Source organism: Hordeum vulgare, chromosome 5H, assembly GCF_904849725.1.
Source record: "Hordeum vulgare subsp. vulgare chromosome 5H, MorexV3_pseudomolecules_assembly, whole genome shotgun sequence".
In the NCBI taxonomy this organism is placed as follows: Eukaryota; Viridiplantae; Streptophyta; class Magnoliopsida; order Poales; family Poaceae; genus Hordeum; species Hordeum vulgare.
The window spans coordinates 303,646,762-303,665,804 of record NC_058522.1 but is presented as its reverse complement, the minus strand read 5'-3'; the positions used below and the strand labels follow the sequence as shown (position 1 = coordinate 303,665,804).

The following is a 19,043-nucleotide window of genomic DNA, read 5'->3' as shown; positions in this document are numbered from 1 at the left end:
TCTGGCGGCGGGACTCGATCGCAGGCAGCAGGGACGCGGTGCCAGGGTGGCGGCGGGGCCCGCGCAGGAGGCCGAGGCCTCGGGCGGTGGCGGATCTGGCCTGCGGCGCGCAGCGAGGCGGCGGGCGACCACGGCCGGCGACGGGCGGCTGCACTCCGGCGAGATCTGCGGCTGCGAGGGGAACCGGGACTACGGCGGCCGAGTTGCCCGATCCGGCGAGCTCCGGCCGGCTGCTCCCGGGAAAACGAGGAGGTGGAGCACGGGGGCTGCCGTGGGAGGAGCTTAGGAGGAGAAAGAAGCCGGTGGGGATGGCTCGTGCACTGCGGTCACCCGAACGTGTCCGGTTTGACCGCGGACATGTCCGGTAGGTGGGGATTTGGGGCTAGGCACGAATTTCGAGGATAGGGGAGAGGGGGCTGTCTAAAAAATGACCTGGGGACTATATAGACTAATGGGGGGCTAGGTTAACCGGAATTTCGTTTCGGATCCAACCGTGGGGTCGGATTCGGATAATTCCGAACGCGGGAACGGTTACGAGGCCGTGTAGAGGAGATATCCGGAGACGAGAGGGAGAACGGATGGTGCGGCAACAAGTTTTAAAACACCGACAAACGTCCGAAGGTAGACCGAATACGGTGCCGCTACGGTCGACCGTTCGGGTACCAGACGGACTCCGATTGCAACGAAACTTGACAGGCGGCCTACCTATATCTAATTACGACCGCATGTCAAGTTTCACCTCGATCAGAGAAAGTTTTGCGCACACTTTTAAAACAGGGTTTTGACGATGCCGCGGGCGCGTGCGTGTGCGATCGGGCTCAGAACGGACAACGACGTGAACCGGCAACTAACAACGGATGCAAGTTTTGAAAACTGGCGGCAACGGAAATGCTGATGCAATGCAGATGATGCGCATGATGCGATGATGATGCGACAAATGAAAATACCCACACGACGAAAACAGAAAGAAAGAGGAATCTTCTGGAACGTCGGCATCGGGCTGTCACGGCAACCTTCAAGCGTAAGCCCAGCGAGAGAGTCGGCCACGACCGTTAACCACACTAACACCTAGTCCAGGTTTATCGCCCATTTAAGACTGAACCCAAACAAAAGTCCGGCCGAAGTTTCCGCTACGGCCTCAAACGATGTGCGCAGGGTTCCCAAGCCCACCATTCGGTGCCACCTTGTACACCATGCCACTGCCTACCGCATCATAGCCCACCTCTAAGGTCAGCGCTAAGCACGACCCCGATCATAAGATACACACACCAGAAACTACTTGCAACTCCTGGACAGAGTACTAGGCGACTAATAAGCTGAGAGGTGTCGAGTTACCGGAACCCAATGTGTGGTAGCAGCTAATCTTGGATCACATACACAGAACTCATTTCATAAGAACAGTTCCAATGAGACAACCCGCCATGTACTCCTACACAGCCTCTCATCGGTACCTTTACCAAATCAAGTTCAACACTTCACTTTTGTCACCATAACACATTCATTCACTCCACTGCATCATCTAGATTAAACAGGCCTGACACAACTCTAAGCATAGCAAGCATAGCAAGGTAAGGGAGATCATGGCTCAAGCAACTACCATGTATGCTAGGTTGCATGGTATAGCATTTTACTGTGACAATAAGAGGTCATGCAGAGGAACGGGTTCAGCTACCGAAGCAAGCACATTTGAAACGTTGTGTCCTAATATAATAAATGAGAGCAGGAGCGAGAACATGGGAATTTATCGAAATTCTCAAAAGGGGTGCTTGCCTTGATGGGCAGCACAGGGAAACTCTTCTTCATTCTGATGCTCGAAAGTATCGGGCGGAGCAGAGCCTACTGCAATGCAAACAAGTAACAATCAATACACGACAAGTGCAACAATATGATGCATGATCATGACATGACAAGAATATGTTGGATGAGCTAATGCACCTATTAACAAATTGGTTGAAGTTGGTTTGAATCAAAGATTCAAATTCCACTTAAAATAAGGTATTTTCAAATACCTTTAATTGATTTGACCTGATGAGTACACATAACTTGTTCTAACATGCATGATAATAGCACCAATGGTTTCCTTGGATTTTTTATGATAATTTTTCATATATAAACTATTTTAATCTGAGTTACAGATTATTTTCATGAATTTTAGAAGTTTTAAACTAAATGTGGAATTAAATTAAACCAGAAAAGTATTTACTGCATCAGCACTGCATCAACATGAGGTCAGCACGTCAAACGACCGTTGCTAGGTCAAATCTGACCAGTGGGGTCCCCTCGTTAGTGACACATACACTAACAGAGATTAGAATTTAATCATTAATCCAAATTAGTGGAACTAGACCCACTTTCAGTGTGTGATTAGATTAATTAATTAATTTAATTGATTTTTTTCTAATCCGAATTTAATTAGGGGCTAGGCCCCACCTGCCAGTGACCCACGGGGGTTAACCTTGTGGTCAAACAGGTCGGGCTCACCAGCGTTGAGCCGCCGGTGGAACCAGACATGGCGGAGGGGATCAAAATCCCTCCTCCGGCGACCATTTGGCTGACGGAGAGCACCTACAGAACGGACTCTCCCCCAGGCACCTAATGAAAGCATTCCCAGGGGTTGGGTGGATGAGAACGTCGCCGACGGCGAGCCTTGCGGCTGTCGGAGCTCGAGTGAGCTCGGGGTCGATGCCACATGGGGCAAACGAGATCGATCTGGGCAGTTACCGCATCTAAAGAACCTCACAAATGAAACGACGTCATCTACCGGATCGGAGGAGCACCAGAGCATCGCCGGCGTTGAGGTCGCGAAGCTTTTCGGCCCTCTTTGCAATCAGCATCTACGGCTAGCAATCGACCAGGGGAAGAGCGGCAATGGGTTTTCAAGCTCACGACGGTCTCATAGCCGTTAAAAGCGTGCTCGGGGACGGCCTGATGACGATGAATCGACGAAGGCGGCTCCGGTGGCCGAAGGTTGAAGATGACCTTGGGCGGCGACTGGGGAGATCCTGGCGTCGATTCTCTTGGAAAATAGCAGCAGCAGGACACAGCGGTGCTTCGAAGCTACTCGGAGGCGGAGGAGAGCGGATGGAGAGGCGAGGCTACGGCGTCGAGCACTCGGGTGCGACGGCCATGGCAGAGCAGCGACGAGGGAGAGCAGAAAGGGGTGAATGGGGAGAGGGGTGGATCCAGGCGGCTCTATGGAGGTTATCCACCTCGCCAGCGCGACGGAGGAGGCAGCCAGGTAGCTGCCGGCGTGGCGCCCAGCCAGCCCACCGTGGCCTCCTTCTCATGTGCCTACTCGGAGAGGAAGAAGACGACACGGGGTGACTCAGTGGTGGGTTGTGCCACCACTAGACCAGGTAAGTGGCCCACATGAGCTTCCCTTTTTCCTTTTTATTCCTATTTGTTTTTGTTTTAATATTTTTATTATTTTTATTTGACCATAAATAATTAGCACAAAATGAGTGAAACATTTTATAAAATATAGTTTGAATATTTTCAAACTCTCACAAAAGTTTTAGCAATTTTGGAGCAACTAAAATAATTATAATGCATTAATTGCCATTTTCAGAAGCTTTGTTGGATTATTTTAAATGCCAAAAGAAATGTGTAAAATAAAATGCATCTCTGAAATATTATTGCCAATATTTATCAAAAAAGATGAATAATTTTTAAGACCATTTTGGGTTAATTGAAAATCACATCTATTTGAATTGTTTTAATTAGGTAAGGTGCTAGGGTTTCTGTTAATCCTCATTTCAGTTTAGCAAAAATTTAAACATGGTGCACACTCTAGCTAGCACAATGCAAGCGAAAACTAGGGATGTGACATTACTTCTCCTGCTAGCTACCGCCGCCGCTGCTACACTGTTGCTGCTCTCTATTATTGTTGCTGTTGTTCCTAGCTGCCGCTGGTGCTTTGTTGCTGCTCATCCTAGCTGTCGCTGTTGTGCTTTTGCCTCTCGTCGCTGCTGCTACTCTGCTGCTCCTGCTAGTTGTTGCTCGCTGCTCTCGTTACTGCGTTGATGTTGCTTGTTAATGCGATGCGGCCTCCCTCGCCGCGCCCGCCTTTGCCCGCGCCACGGCCTCCCCGCGCATGTACTGCAAACCGCCCCGCTCGCCGCATCCTCGTCGCGCCATGGTAGGCCACTGCTTGTGCGCGTGCTCAGCCCGCTTGGGCGGTTGTGTCCGTGCCAGATCGGGTCGGCCCTTGTTAATTGAGGATTAGCCCATGTGATTTCCTTTATTAGTTATATTAGATTGGAAGCAACTAGTTAGCGAACACTTTTTCGAAAGCCTTCCAGCGATCACTCCCGTACGCCGTCACTTGGCGTGTTCTCAGTCGTCGTCATGCGTCGCGTTCTGAACATTCCCTTCATATTTTTTTTATTTTCGCACGTGTTTTCGGTTTTTTAGAGTGATTTTTCAGGTTTTTTTGTACGACCGTGTCTCTTAGAAAGGAAAAAACGCATTTTCTGCTCTCTTTTTTTCTTCGAGAGTCATAATTTTGCTTCCGCGAGAGTCATGATTTTGCTATCGTGAGAGGCACGGCCGTGCCTCTCGGCAAGGAAAAAAATTGCGTTTTATGCTCTCTTTTTTTCCGCGAGAGGCACGCCTTGTGCCTCTCACAAAGGGAAAAACGCGTTTTCTGCTCTCTTTTTTGCGAGAGGTACGGTTTTGCTTCCGCGGGAGGCACGGTTTTGCTATTACGAAGGGCGCGACAATGTCTCTCGAAAAGGAAAATAAAAACGTGTTTTCTGCTTTCTTTTTTTGTGATGGGCACGGTTTTTGCTTCCGCGAGAGGCACACCCGTGCCTCTCGGAAAGAGAAAAACGTGTTTTCTGCTCTCTCTTTTTATGAGAGGTGCAGTTTTGCTTCCGCGAGAGGCGAGGTTTTGCTATCGCGAGAGGCACGGTCGTGCCTTTCGGAAAGGAAAATAAAAACGTGTTTTCTGCTCTCTCTTTTACGCGGGAGGCACGGTTTTGCATCCGCGAGAGGCACGGCCGTGTCTCTCGGAAAGGAAAAAACGTGTTTTCTGCTCTCTTTTTTTCGCGAGGGGTACGGTTTTGCTTCCACGAGAGGCACAGTTTTGCTATCACGAGAGGCATGGCCATGCCTCTAGGAAAGGAAAATAAAAATGTGTTTTCTGCTCTCTTTTTCCGCGAGAGGCACGGTTTTGCTTCGCGAGAGGCACAGTTTTGCTATCGCGAGAGGCACGTCCGTGCCTCTAGGAAAACGAAAAGGAAAATGTGTTTTCTTCTCTCTTTTTTCTGGGGGGGGGGCACGGTTTTGCTTTCGTGAGAGGCTCTGTTTTGCTATCGTGGGAGACACGTCCGTGCCTCTCGGAAAAGGAAAAACGCGTTTTCTGCTCTCTTTATTTGTGAGAGGTACGGTTTTGCTTCCGCGAGAGGCACGATTTTGCTATTGCGAAGGGCACGGCCATGTCTCTCGGAAAGGAAAATAAAAACGTGTTTTGTGCTCTCTTTTTTCCGCGATGGGCACGGCTTTGCTTCCGCGAGAGGCACGCCCCGTGCCTCTCGGAAAGAGAAAAAACGTGTTTTTTGCACTCTCTTTTTTCGCGAGACGTGCAGTTTTGCTTCCATGAGAGGCACGGTTTTGTTATCGCGAGTGACACGGTCGTGCCTCTCGGAAAGGAAAATAAAAACGTGTTTTCTCCTCTCTTTTTTCCGTGAGATGAACGGTTTTACTTTCGCGAGAGGCACGGTGCCTCTCGGAAAGGAAACAACGTGTTCTCTGCTCTCTTTTTTTCGCGAGGGGTACGGTTTTGCTTCAGCGAGAGGCACGGTTTTGCTATCACGAGAGACACGGCCGTGCCTCTAGGAAAGGAAAATAAAAACGTGTTTTATGCTCCCTTTTTTTCGCGAGAGGCACGGTTTTGCTATCGCGACAGGCATGTCCGTGCCTCTAAGAAAAGGAAAATAAAAACGTGTTTTCTGCTCACTTTTTTTCGTGAGAGGCGCGGTTTTGCTTCCGCGAGAGGCCCTGTTTTGCTATCATGAGAGGCACGTTCGTGCCTCTCGTTAAAGGAAAATAAAAACGTGTTTTCTGCTCTCTTTTTTTCGCGAGAGACACGGTTTTGCTTTCGGGAGAGACACTTTTTGCTATCGCGAGAGGCACGTCCGTGCCTCTCGGAAAAGGGAAATAAAAACGTGTTTTCTGCTCTCCTTTTTTCGTGAGAGGCATGATTTTGCTTCCGCGAAAGGCACTTTTTGCTATCGCGAGTCGTGCCTCTCAGAAAGGGGGGAAAACGAGTTTTCTGCTCTCTCTTTTTTCCACGAGAGGCACGGTTTTGTTTTACGAGAGACACGAGTTTGCTATCGCAAGAGGCACGTCCGTGCCTCTCGAAAAAAGAAAAAAACGAGTTTTGTGCTCTCTTTTTTTCCGCGTGAGACACGGTTTTGCTTCCGCGAGAGGCAGGGTTTTGCTATCGCAAGAGACGCGGCCGTGCCTCCCTAAAAGGGAAAAATATTGTCAGAAACTATCAACATGATCTAGTTTTGAAGATCTCAACGCGAGAAACTCAACGGTGAAAACAGTTCAAGATTTAAGCGCACGATTCAGGAGATAAAACGTTTTAAAAATACGAATCTACGAAAGAAAAAAAACTCACAGGTTGCAACAAGTGACACGCATGTAGTACGCCACTTGTCACAATCTGTGGAGGTGAGAGTAATCGTTGAAAATTGTATTCTTCAATTAGTGATTTCGTGTATTAGATGCCTTTGATTGAAGGACGGTACTATGGAGCGGCGCTGCACCGATGCATTGCCGTGCAGCGGCTACCTAATCAGTTTCCAACGAATAAATGAACGTCACGTGTCTGTGTAATTCCATTCCTACTTACGCATAATATCGTTGTTTCTGGTCACAAGCACGTCTTCATGCATGCATGCATGCAAACCAATACCTCAGCTTGATGTAAGCAAATATTCCTCTAATTTTGAGTTTTTAAAAAGTTTTATCTCCTAAACCATTAATTTAATTAATGATCCGCTTTAACAATTAGGTTCCTCACGACAAGATCTTCGAATCTAGATCTCATATTGATATGTTTCAACACTTTTTTTTCATCAGTAATTGCCAGATTACTATCACTTAGTTATCGGTATATTAGCAACTTAGTGACCAGTTTAAAAATAACTTAGTTGCCATTTATTTTTACATTTTAGTTGTGTCAAGTTACCATTTTTATTTCATGCAGCTTACCAAAAAAATAACATTACACACTAGTTTTAAAAATATAACTTGTTTGACATTTTTTAATGTTGTTTCGTACAAAGCTTTGTAGCAGTTTTCATTATACATGATATAAAAAACATGTCATAGCTTGTGTTAGTCAATTTGAAAATATGCCAACTTGTCATATTTACATACAACTTTGCCAGAAAACTATTTTGTGTGTTTGTTAGTTTAACTATACCGAGCTGTCATATTTACAAACAATGATCAAAAAAGATTTCTTATGATCACCAGTTTTATATCTGTTGAGTTGTCATACTTTTACGCGTAATCGCCTAAAAAAAGTTGTTTCTACTTGTCAATTTGATTATGTCGAGATGTCATATTTATACGTAATTTTTAAAAATATAGCAATTAAGTTATTTTTTATCAGACAAGTAAGTACTTACTAATATGACAGGTAAGTGCAACAAATGTGGTAAGTACGAGCAAAAAAAAATATTTGTCGAAACATGTTGAAATGAGATCTAGTTTTGAAGATTTCGTCGAAACAAAGTCAACGACGAAAACGAATCATCTGTTGAATTAACGGTTTAAGAGATAAAAGTTTTTAAACTCTGGCCATAGAAACGGAATCTAGGGTGCGTCCGCCGCACGGGAACACCACTGTACGCACACTTCTCTTTAGATTTTCCCTTGATTGAAATAGTAAGTAGCTTTGCTGGGCCTTGTATTGTGGAGGCCCAGGTTTATGCGGCTAAGGATAACGCACCCGGGTCGACTCGATTCGCTACGCTCGCTCATGGAATCCGGCCGCGGCGACCGCGTCCGGCGGCAGCTCCAAGCCGTGGGACGTGCCGCGGCGTACTTCGGCGGCGGCTTCCTCCTCCTCTCCACAGCATCCACCGTCGCCGTACGCTCCCTCCGCTTTCTCTCCGATACCAACCAGGTAACACCCCCAAGGCCCCAGCCCATCAAAACCCCAAAGCACAAATCCTTCGTTGCTATCCACGCCTTTGCCCTGACTCGGATAGCATCCAATCTCCACTGTTACCAGAGAAAATTCGCGATGCAGTGTGGTGCATGCGAGGGGAAGGGAACCTACGGGTGCAGGCTCTGCAGGGGTAGCTCCACGGTCGAATGGTCTCCGCTCTACGACCCGGTATTCGTTAACCCGTGCATCTGCCCTACTTGTGATGGTACTAGGTTGGCCTTCTTTTACTTTTCCTGTTTGCTGCTGCTGGATGCTACTAGTAGTAGTGTTGCCATGGCCGTTCCTTCCTTGATTTGTTCACATTTTCAGGGTACAGCGGTGCTTGAATTGCCTGGGCAAAGGCTATGCATGAAGGAACGCCTCTTTTTATGGGTGGACTGTTTGCATCATCATCGGTTTCTTTTGTTACCTCGTTGAAGTTTAGGTGTGTATTCTTAGGAGGGGGTGCTAAAAGTGTTGGCAAGGGAGGCATTGTATTTTGCTCATGGAATGTACTTAATTGATTCTTGGCCAAATTGTCCTGTTTGTGTTGAGAAACTTAGGAATAATTGATGTTTCTGAACAAAATGAACTAGTATCAAGGTGCAAATTAACCTCTGTTTTGAGTTAGAAGTTGTAGACTTGACCTCAGTTCATTGATTTTTCAGATAATGAGACTTTTATATAAGAATGCCTTGACTGGTTTTATTTTGTTCAGTATGAACTTAAACCATAACCTGATTGTTATGCATTATTTTGGGAGTAATTTGTAGCCCAACAAAGAAAAATACTGCACTCCAATGATCTACATAGTGACTTTGATGGTTAGTTTGGAAATTAACTGTCTGCTAGGACTTTTTTTGGGATCCATGATCCACACTGGTGGCTGTGATGACAAGGGGTCATTCACTGTCAAACAGAAATTTTGAATCATCCCTTCATCCACTAGTTGACGACATTTAACCGCATTGCATGATGGGTAGCAATTTCTTTTAACATCTCTGTGGTGACGCTATTTGGTCCCTAAGTCAACGGGAGTCATTCTTAGCCAAACTTTTTATATGAGTACAATACTTGGTCATATTTGATTTAAGAAAAGTTTTGATTCTTTTAATTTTATGCAATACAACAACAATATGGCCTTTAGTCCCAAACAAGTTGAGGTATGAGTTGGTCGCATGATTTTATGGGTTTCACCTCTAGTCGTCGTCCCGCCCTCTCCGTTCCAGCTGTCGGAGTCTTTATGACCTTTGGTCGACTCGACCAGACGTGGGGTAGTTAGCGAACCACTGCCTGCGGAAAACTTCTCTCTCGGGCAAGAGATCTAATGGAGAACAATGCATCTGGTTTGCGCTCGGCCACCTCCAACCTGGAAGCGATGATGGAAGAGTTAGGATTGAAGGAACCCGCAAGACGTGGTTGTAGAGATGTATGAGTGGACGGAAGAAGCAACCAGATGGATGGCCCTAGCCAGGGTGCACACGAACAAGAGTAACAGCCAGTATTGGTTCTATAGAAACATGAGGGTGGCCTGGGACCTGACGCAGGAGGTGAAAATCCGTCCCCTTGAAGAAAACCTTTACACCTTGCAGTTTTCGTGCCTGGGTGACTAGGAGCAAGTTATGCAGGAAGGTACACGGCAGTTCAAGCGGGAAGCTGTAGTGCTTGCACATTATGATGGTTTCACCCAGCCGTCCAATATTCCTCTTAGCAAGATCGATATCTGGATGCAGACTCATGACTTGCTAGACAAGTACTTCCCTAATATCAAAGCGATGTCAGCAACGGCAGGCGAGTTTGGATATGCTGAATCAAAGTCTCCCGATTTCGAAGGCAATTTCTTCAGAGTGCGAGTCAAGATCAATGTAACAAAACCTCTCAAGAATGAAGTCTCACTGCTGGTGAATAAGAAGCAAGAGGTCTTTCGGGAGATCTTTAGGGTGAAATTTGAACGCCTGTCGGACTGGTGTGCTGTATGTGAGACACTTGGGACACATGTTTAAGGAGTGCAGGGACCATCCGAAAGCTCTGGTATTCAAAACCTCCAGGCTATTTGCGCTAAAGGTGCAGGAAGAGGGCCGCGAGAAGGCAGAGGAACTTGTAGCGGCAGAGGAAGAGGGCGTTCTAGAAGAGGACGGGGGGCAGGGGCTCAACACATAATCAGGGCGATGGCCGGTAGAATATGAGAACCCAGACATGACGTCAGAGTACAAATAGCAGAAAGTACCTCGTCAGATTGAACACCAGGGGTGATTTCACAGTTCCTTCAAACAGTATGTTCATAAGCAGATTTGGTAGAGTAAACTGAGGCTGAGATCTACCAAATGAACCATTGTCATTGCTCTCTCTTCATCAATGAAATACAGCACTAAGCTGTTGTTTCGTCAAAAAGAAAATGGAGATTGGCCATTGGTGAGTAGAATTATACGCCAAAAATGAAGGTACCACACCTGCAAAGTTACAGCTGATGAATACATGTATTCCCCGTGCTACTCGTAGAGTTGACCACAGTAAAAAGAAGAACCATAAAATTTAATGAACTACTTCCCACCAATGTCCCCTGGCTCTGCTTGGCAAGCGTTTGGCAAACTTCCATGGGGTTTGGAACATCAACATACCTCCCAAGTTCTTACTTTCTTCCCTGTTTTCCTTTATTTCTTCCCTATTTTGATGATGGGATCAGTTGAGACCGCAAATTTTAACTTCCTGTGTTCATACTCAAGCTGGACGAGCTACCCACATCGGCCATCCGCTCCGGTTCTAGTGCACTGGAAGTCTGAAACAACTTACAAAAAAATACAACAAAACTAGTAGAGCATAACAGGATGTTCATCTGTCCGATACAAAAGTTAGTTGGTGCTCCCTCCACTTTTATCCGGGCTTGGGACCGGCATTGGCAGTGTTACGCACCCTCACCCACCCCATACATACGCTTCACATATAAAGAGGCAATAATAAATCTAGAGAGACGAAGATGAAACATGTCAACAGGCAAACAATACAAACTGTAAATGGAGATACAAACAACATACAACACACATCAACATGAGATGCAAGAACTAAAGCAGCCATCCAGAGGAGACATATAAACAGCACAGTATCTTGTAATCTACTAAAAACCAAGATTTAAAAACATACCAGAATTGTCGAGGACCAAAAAAATAGAACAAAACAAATAAGAATGACCTACTAAGATGGTCTTTCAAGGGGTCATTTTGCACACAGCTAACACATCCAACGACAGAACGATAAGCGATTCCTTTTCAAACTAAATCATACAAACAGAAGCTACCGCCAAGCAAGACTCGATCTATCCAACATAATAGACTTATTGTGCGTTAAAAAAAAGTATATAAAGCAAATTTCCATGCTAAACATCTCAAAACAATTAAAAAAAATTGTACTCAAGCTAATAAATACACCCCAAGTCACATACCCCAGTTAAAATCATCATTTTGAACTTGTCAAACAGCAGTTATCATAAGCAAGTTTACCCTGCATCATGACTGTACACTATCACACTAGAAATTCCTGACATGTACCAAATCTAAGACCCTGTCAAAACAAGTTAATGTACAGTACACTATCTAATGTAAAAAAGACAGCCATACAATAACAATGGTTCAAAAGTTGAAAAAAACATAGAATTGATATGTTTAGCTAAGTTGTACAACAAATGCAGTAAGAAAAATACAGAAAAAATGTAGAAACTTGCATTTCAGATGTACAATAGTGCTAATGAACCTACAATATAGGCACTAAAATTGTTTTGAACATAATCATTTCAATATTGTACCACAAACAAAGGGAATATACAGTCAAAGAAACTTACAAATGTAAAAAAAATCAGTTAATACCTTCAACTATCTTAGAAGAACAAGCCTTATAACCAAAATGTGGACAGACCTCAATATGATATGGGATACAGACAACATCACATAAATCTATATGTTTTAAGTTAATTATATTGAAGCATGGATAATTGCGGCAGAGATTCTCATGAGCGACAACCAAGTAGAACTAGTAAAAATAATACTCCCTTTGTCCCAAAATAAGTGTCTCGCGATTATTACAATTTTGTACTAGAGCTAGTACAAAGTTAAGACACTTATTTTGGGACGGAGGGAGTAGCTAATTACAAAAAGAAAAGAGACAAAAATAATGCATTAAGGAAAAAAAATACTCCCTCTGTATCATAATATTTGTTGTTGGGGAGAACTAATCTAGTTCTCCCCAACAAGTATTTAGGAACAGAGGGAGTACCACATAAATAGCAAAGATGCATGCTAGAGATCTAAAAAAAGTGCAAGATACCAAATACACCCCCAAGTCCAAGACCACATACAAATTCACCTTTTCAAGCTTGCAATTGTTTGTGGTTACCTCAAAAGACACAACTAATATCAGGTACTTGACTGTCCAGTAAACCCAATGAATATTCTTCAAATAGTTGTTATTTTCAACAAATCAAAATGCTGCCAAAGCTTTGGAAAGAGACCGATAACTAATCCAGACAAAAGGTCAACATTCAAAATTACACCTTAATAATGACAGTTTACCACAATCACACTACAAGTTCAGCCATGCACCAAATTCAAGGTGATGCAGAGTCGAAGAAGTTGATGCACGACGCACCATCTAAGATAAAATAGCTGTATACAAAACAACGCTATAACAATGGAAAAAAAATAGTCCTCCCGTTTCTTTTTGAAAAGCATCAAAAGCTACAGTATACTGAAGATATTTTCTATGATGAATTTAGTGATATTGTGAATGTTGGGTTTTTTTCTTATAAACTTTTGTTGAAGTTTTGTTTTTCAAGAGTACGCCTAGGCATACCTTAGCTTTACAGAAGACAGAATTTGAGTTAAAAGAAACTACACTCACTGCAAACAGCAAGCATAGCGCAAACACCACATCCGAACAACAAAGACGGACAACAAAGACAGACAACACTGCAAAGCAAGCTACAACACAAAGAGCCTATCCTAATCAAAACACAACATCGCGTCTCGACCGACGCCGGACACATTTGAAAAACACCAACTTCCACAGAACTTCACTAGTCGACGCACCAACCACTCTTATCGCCTAAGAGAAAGTTAGAAACTTTGACTTAAGACAAACCTAACATGCAGACTAAACAGAGACAAGATTAACTTGACAATGGGATGATATGAACTTTACGAGTCAAAATATATGTCCTAGTTTGTAGGGCGTAAAAAGATGTCTGGAAAAAAGGTTGAAGATATGAACCTCACATGTTAGAAAGCATGGTACTAATAATGAACCTATGAGAGCTACTTATTTGCAAAATTATAGCTAGCTAAAATGTGAGCTCAAAGACTTGACTATAATTCGGAATAAAAATGACCTCGCTGAAGTAAGAAGATATCTTAATGTATACACCTCATGAATATCTGATGAGCAACACAAAATAGAGCCAAGCAATTTAACTACACAAAGAAATTAAGGCCTCCTCCTGATTTTACAACCCAAACCCCCTTCAAGGTCGGTCACACCTTAACTGTTATTTGAATTCATGGCGTAACGTACCTTAAATGTTCTCAATTCATGGCGTAACTATATACATAAATATTTGTTTAAAGAAACAAATATGAAACATAGCTGTGAGTAGGCCCAGAAGGTGTTACTGACAAATATGTAACTACATACACTATGATATGTTAAGAAAAAAGTATGGAACAAGCAATTCTAACGCTGTGGCATATTAAACTACATGCACACGCCTGCTATCTGAATTACTGACAAATATGTAACTAGATACATTATGATGCGTAAACAAAATAAGTATGGAACAAGCAATTCTAACGCTGTGGCATACTAAATAACAGTGCCAGAAAGGGCAAAATGTCTTCTGCTACCAATCTTTAACCAAAAAGTGAAACCAAACAAATGAAAGAAATAATTAGACTCTACATGCACACCTGCAACATAGCAGAATCACATCCTAAGTTATAAAGCAGAGAAGGCAATGAGATGATTCTGATTCCTCTATTCAATAACTTTGATCTATTTTTATGAAAAATATTCACAATTATAAGATGGAGACAGATTTTTTTTTGATATTAGCTATCGAGCCAAGTTCTGAATTAAAGTTGAGATCAAAGTTTCACACAATTCGAGCAAGGTGATAAAGAAATCTTGTACATACAAACCTGGAGTCACACAAAGATAAAACTACCGAAACTAGCAGAACTCGAGGTGAGAACGCACAGTGAGAAGAAAAAGTGACATCTAGGAAATGGAGTGACCCCGTGAGTACATACAAATTTAACAAAACAATTGTGGTAAAGGGGCCTCAAACTATACTATATTACATCATGGTAAATATTATTTATCTAGAGATTTTTAAAGAGGTAGTAAGCAGAAAGTCAAAAATATATTAAGGATTAATTAAGAACTTACTCTTAAATTTAGTTAAATAGGAGAAACATACTTAGCTTAACAACACAACAGTTAAGATTGAAACAATTAAATATTTATCATATTGTGTTTCAAAATGCAATGGACGAGAAAAAAAGAACACACTGTCTGAGAACAATCTGGTTATGGACCAATTTGACATTATTACTTGATAACAGATCACAAGTAGAATTGGCAAAAAAGCAAAAGATTGTTAAGGGTACACATAAGTCATTTAACATTATAAATTAACAACATACAAAGATGGTCACTAAGCGCAAAGAATAGCAAACAAGATAAACAAAGTCTTCCTCAAAATAAATCTCTTTGTCAACTATCCATTGTCAATAAAACATGCAAACATGAAAAAAAAAACATTTTTCAGGTGACTTCTAACTAAATAATAATGCATGGAATGTAGCAACACCTACTTGGCTCCCTAACCATTAAAAATATCATGTGAACAGTGTCCAGTATCAAGATTATTCCATAAATCATTTTAACAGAAAGCATTATTCCATACTAAGCAAAATAAATAACTCCCTCCGTCCCATAATATAAGAACATTTTTAACACTAATGTAGTGTTAAAAACGTTCTTATATTATGGGACAGAGGGAGTAAGATTGTAGGAATTGGAACTCAAGAACAAGGATTGTAAGTTAAACGGCATAACATTATTGACATTATTTAGGAAGAGCATCAAAACTAGATCATAAAGACTGTAACCAAGAAATTTAAGAGTGCTAAGCACAACAAATAATATGTACATTTGGTTAAGACTGCTCTAGTTAGTCACGAGGATAAGACTCAGATAGTTGCTGAACTAATGAGAACTAGCAAACAAACAGAAGCCCGCATCCAAGCACACAAAAAGAACATTAGGTCATATATAGAACTTATGTAACAGCTACTGCACTGTTCAGGCCTAAGAGATAAATACAGCACAACAAATCAGGGACAGGTAATTATTCAAATAATCTCAAGATAATAAAATGTTCTAATTTTGAAAACAAGGCACCTGAAAATTATAGTACGTGGCATGCTTATGCTTGTCATATGAACCAAATAAGGGAAGGAAAGCTAAATCACATGGGAATAAATCTTCTACTAAGCTTGAAAGTTGCAGTATCTGCCATTCTTAATCTCCAACCAAGGGGGGAAGTTAAATCAGAACTAAAATATTAATTCACTGACAAGATGAAAACTATAAGAGTGAAAATAAATTATAAACAACATAAGCATAGAACTCCGACAAGACCAACACCACTTATCACATAATATTGCCTTTGAATACTTGCTCAAAACTGAAACTGTGTTGAATGGAAAATTGTTACAGACCATAAGGTGTTCCATATAGCCTACGCCCTATAAAATCTTAGTTCACAATAACCAGGTTGGAAACTCCAAGAGTAAAAGCAGACTACAAATAGTGCAAACATAGAACTCTATATGGACTAACCCCTACTTATCTCACAACATTGCCCTCACACTAACATGCGATTAACTTGAAGCTTAATACCAAACTACGTAAAACAGCGACATAATATGATACTCATGAATGATGCGAAATCAAGATTAAATACAAGCACGGCACCCCTTGTGATAATAATGAATCATGTGCATACTTATAGGACAGAATAAGAAAACACAAGCATCATATTTCACAGTTAAATTACGTAAAACAGCGACATAATATGATACTCATGAATGATGCAAAATCAAGATTAAATACAAGCACAGCACCCCATGTGATAATAATGAATCTTGGGCATACTTATAGGACAGAATAAGAAAATACAACCATCATATTTCACAGTTAAACTGACCAAACGGATGAACGGACAACATAACAAAGGATAACGGAGCAAAGTTCAGAATGTTAGGTCAATAGTCAACATTACTAAATTGAGATCATGGCAACTAGAAAAACAGGATGCTCACAACAATCTCCATTCAATTTTAACAGATAACAATGAATAAAAATGTAACTTATGCAGGGAGGAAGAACATCAAGCTATGAAATTCAGTTGCTATTTGGTTACAACTATTATACACCCCAACCAAGCAAAATGAATAAAAATGTAACTTATGCAGGGAGTAAGAACATCAAGCTATGAAATTCAGTTGCTATTTGGTTATAGCTTTTATACACCCAACCAAGCGACGACGAAGGGCTAAATTAAGGCATCCATATATATCATTCAACAATTACATCAGTTACAGTTCGCAACATCAGACCAGATGCATAATTGACAATGGTGTACAGCATAAATTGCATTAGAACATACTAATTAACAAAACATGGCTGCAGATTACAATAAGAATACTAATTACCAACCTAAGACTAATCCAACACTGGACAGACGACGAAAGGCTAAATTAAGGCATCCATACATATCATTCAACAATTACATCAGTTACAGTTCGCAACATCAGACCAGATGCATAATTGACAATTGTGTACAGCATAAATTGCATTAGAACATACTAATTAACAAAACATGGCTGCAGATTACAATAAGAATACGAATTACCAACCTAAGACTAATCCAACACCGGACAGAACATGAAACCAGCTGAAGCCCAACCAAATATCCGTTTAGAAAATCATACACACAAACTAGTGATCAGAAGGATTGGTAGATTCCAACACAGTAACCAGCATCTGAATACACCTTGACATACCACCAAAGAAAAACACAGCAACAGTGAAGTAATTCTGCAGAGACAAACCAAGAGCATCTTCACTGTAGTTGAAACAACCTTCAAACAGATCACTTCAAAAGCAAACTTCCATGTTCATTTAAGGTGCTTCCTGAGAAATTAAATCTAGAACGCAAACAAAACAAGCACCTCCGATTTTCCTATGAATCTTGAAATGAAACAAACCAAAGTTGACACCAAAACATAGCCACTGAAGAATCACCTCCGCCATGAACATGTCAACACAGTTTATAACATGGTAATATAGCACAATCCTTTCCATATAATCTGACGTGTATAGGCTGATAGGCGAAAGCAAATATATCCAAATAGACCTAGCAAACCTTTTTCCAACTTCCTCCAATTTTTATTGAGTCTGACCAAGTATGAAGGAACGGGATCAAAAGCAAAAATAACAGCAGAATTTTGACTGTGAACTGTCTCCAACCCGTTGTTTTTCGCCACAAAAATATAAACACCTTGAACTGACCAAGCCAAAATGAAACCACAACCTTCAATCTCTCATTCGGATCATGTCAAACATCTCCACGGAACCAACTAAACCGACCAGACCAATCCTCCAGATTCCAGAACAAACAGAAATGAAACAAAACAAACTGCTCCACCTCCACGTATCTATACCGACAGACCTCGTTATTCACGCCAAATATAATCTCCATTTCTCATCACAACCTTAAATCCAATAAGCAATCATGACCATGATAATAATATAAAGGATAAGACGCGACCCTAAATCACATCGCAACCAGAGCATGATAGATCCCTAAATCAGATCAGAAGTCAAATCAAAGTAGATTAGCCTCGACCCTAAACCAAAGCAGCAAGGTTCAGAACACGATACCAATATCAACGGAACAGACGAGGAGAAAACACCGGGACTAGCTAGACCTCGACATCGACGGGAGGAGCACCTCGACCAAGACAGAACCCTAGCCTGGAATACAATCAGACGAAGAATAGCGAAAAGGGAGCGCGAGATCGGAACCGATTACGAACACCGTACTTGCGCTTACCCGACGACGGGAGGTGGAAGAGAAGAGAGGAGAGGAGAAGTCAATCAATCAAACCCTACGATGCGGGGAAACCATTGGGGGCTCGTGTGGTATTTACAGAGGGCATGGAGCTGGTGGCGGCGATGGGTTTCCAGGAAGGAGTCGGTGCGTGTGGTGGCGGTTCGAACTTTTTCCAGTCGTGGTCGGAGATGAACCGACGTCGGAGGGCCACGCGGATTTGGTGGGAAGGGAGGGAAATCCTTATTCGTCGCATTCTCTGTCGAAATGTCGAGGCTTCGCACACGGGTATTCATAAATGGGCCGGTCCATTTACATGTTCAACACCTTCGGTTTCGAAAACCTTTTAAAGGTTATCAGACGGTTTTTTGGGTTTTGGAAACTTTTTAGAAAATTCCCTAAACCGGTTTTTTTTCTTTCTTTTCTGTTTCTGTTTTTAAAATGTTCTGGATTATCCAAAAATATTCTGAAATTTAAAAAACTGTTTCTCAATTTGAAAAATGTTTTGAAATTTGAAAATGTCCCAGAATTAAAAAAATGTTCAAGAATTCAAAAAAATGTTCTGGATTTGAAAAAAGTTCTAGGATTTTAAAAAATGTTCCAAAATTTGAAAAATGTTCTGGAATTTAAAAAAATGGTTTCATATTTTTATTAAAATGTTTTGAATTTTTCAAAAAATAAGTTCCGAAATTTGAAAAAAGGTTTGAAAAA

General features: G+C 41.9%; 1 protein-coding gene and 1 long non-coding RNA gene across 4 annotated transcripts; one reads left to right on the top strand and one right to left on the bottom strand.

Moving 5' to 3' along the window:
- Window positions 1-7,932: 7,932 nt before the first annotated feature.
- Window positions 7,933-8,858, top strand: LOC123395194. Of its 3 annotated transcripts, none has more exons than XM_045090137.1 (3): window positions 7,933-8,146; window positions 8,255-8,396; window positions 8,501-8,858. In XM_045090137.1, the coding sequence occupies exons 1-3, from the start codon at window positions 7,949-7,951 to the stop codon at window positions 8,515-8,517; spliced, it is 357 nt and encodes a 118-aa protein (XP_044946072.1). In that variant the 5' UTR covers window positions 7,933-7,948; the 3' UTR covers window positions 8,518-8,858. The 3 variants fall into 3 exon arrangements, with proteins under 3 accessions (XP_044946072.1, XP_044946071.1, XP_044946073.1); XM_045090136.1 differs by having other exon boundaries at window positions 8,255-8,403; XM_045090138.1 differs by having other exon boundaries at window positions 8,255-8,403; window positions 8,508-8,595.
- Window positions 8,859-16,770: 7,912 nt separating this feature from the next.
- Window positions 16,771-18,527, bottom strand: LOC123397608. Its single transcript, XR_006609985.1, has 2 exons — window positions 18,164-18,527; window positions 16,771-18,085 (listed from the first exon to the last, which is right to left on the bottom strand). It is a non-coding gene; the product is annotated as an uncharacterized LOC123397608 (long non-coding RNA).
- Window positions 18,528-19,043: the final 516 nt, after the last annotated feature.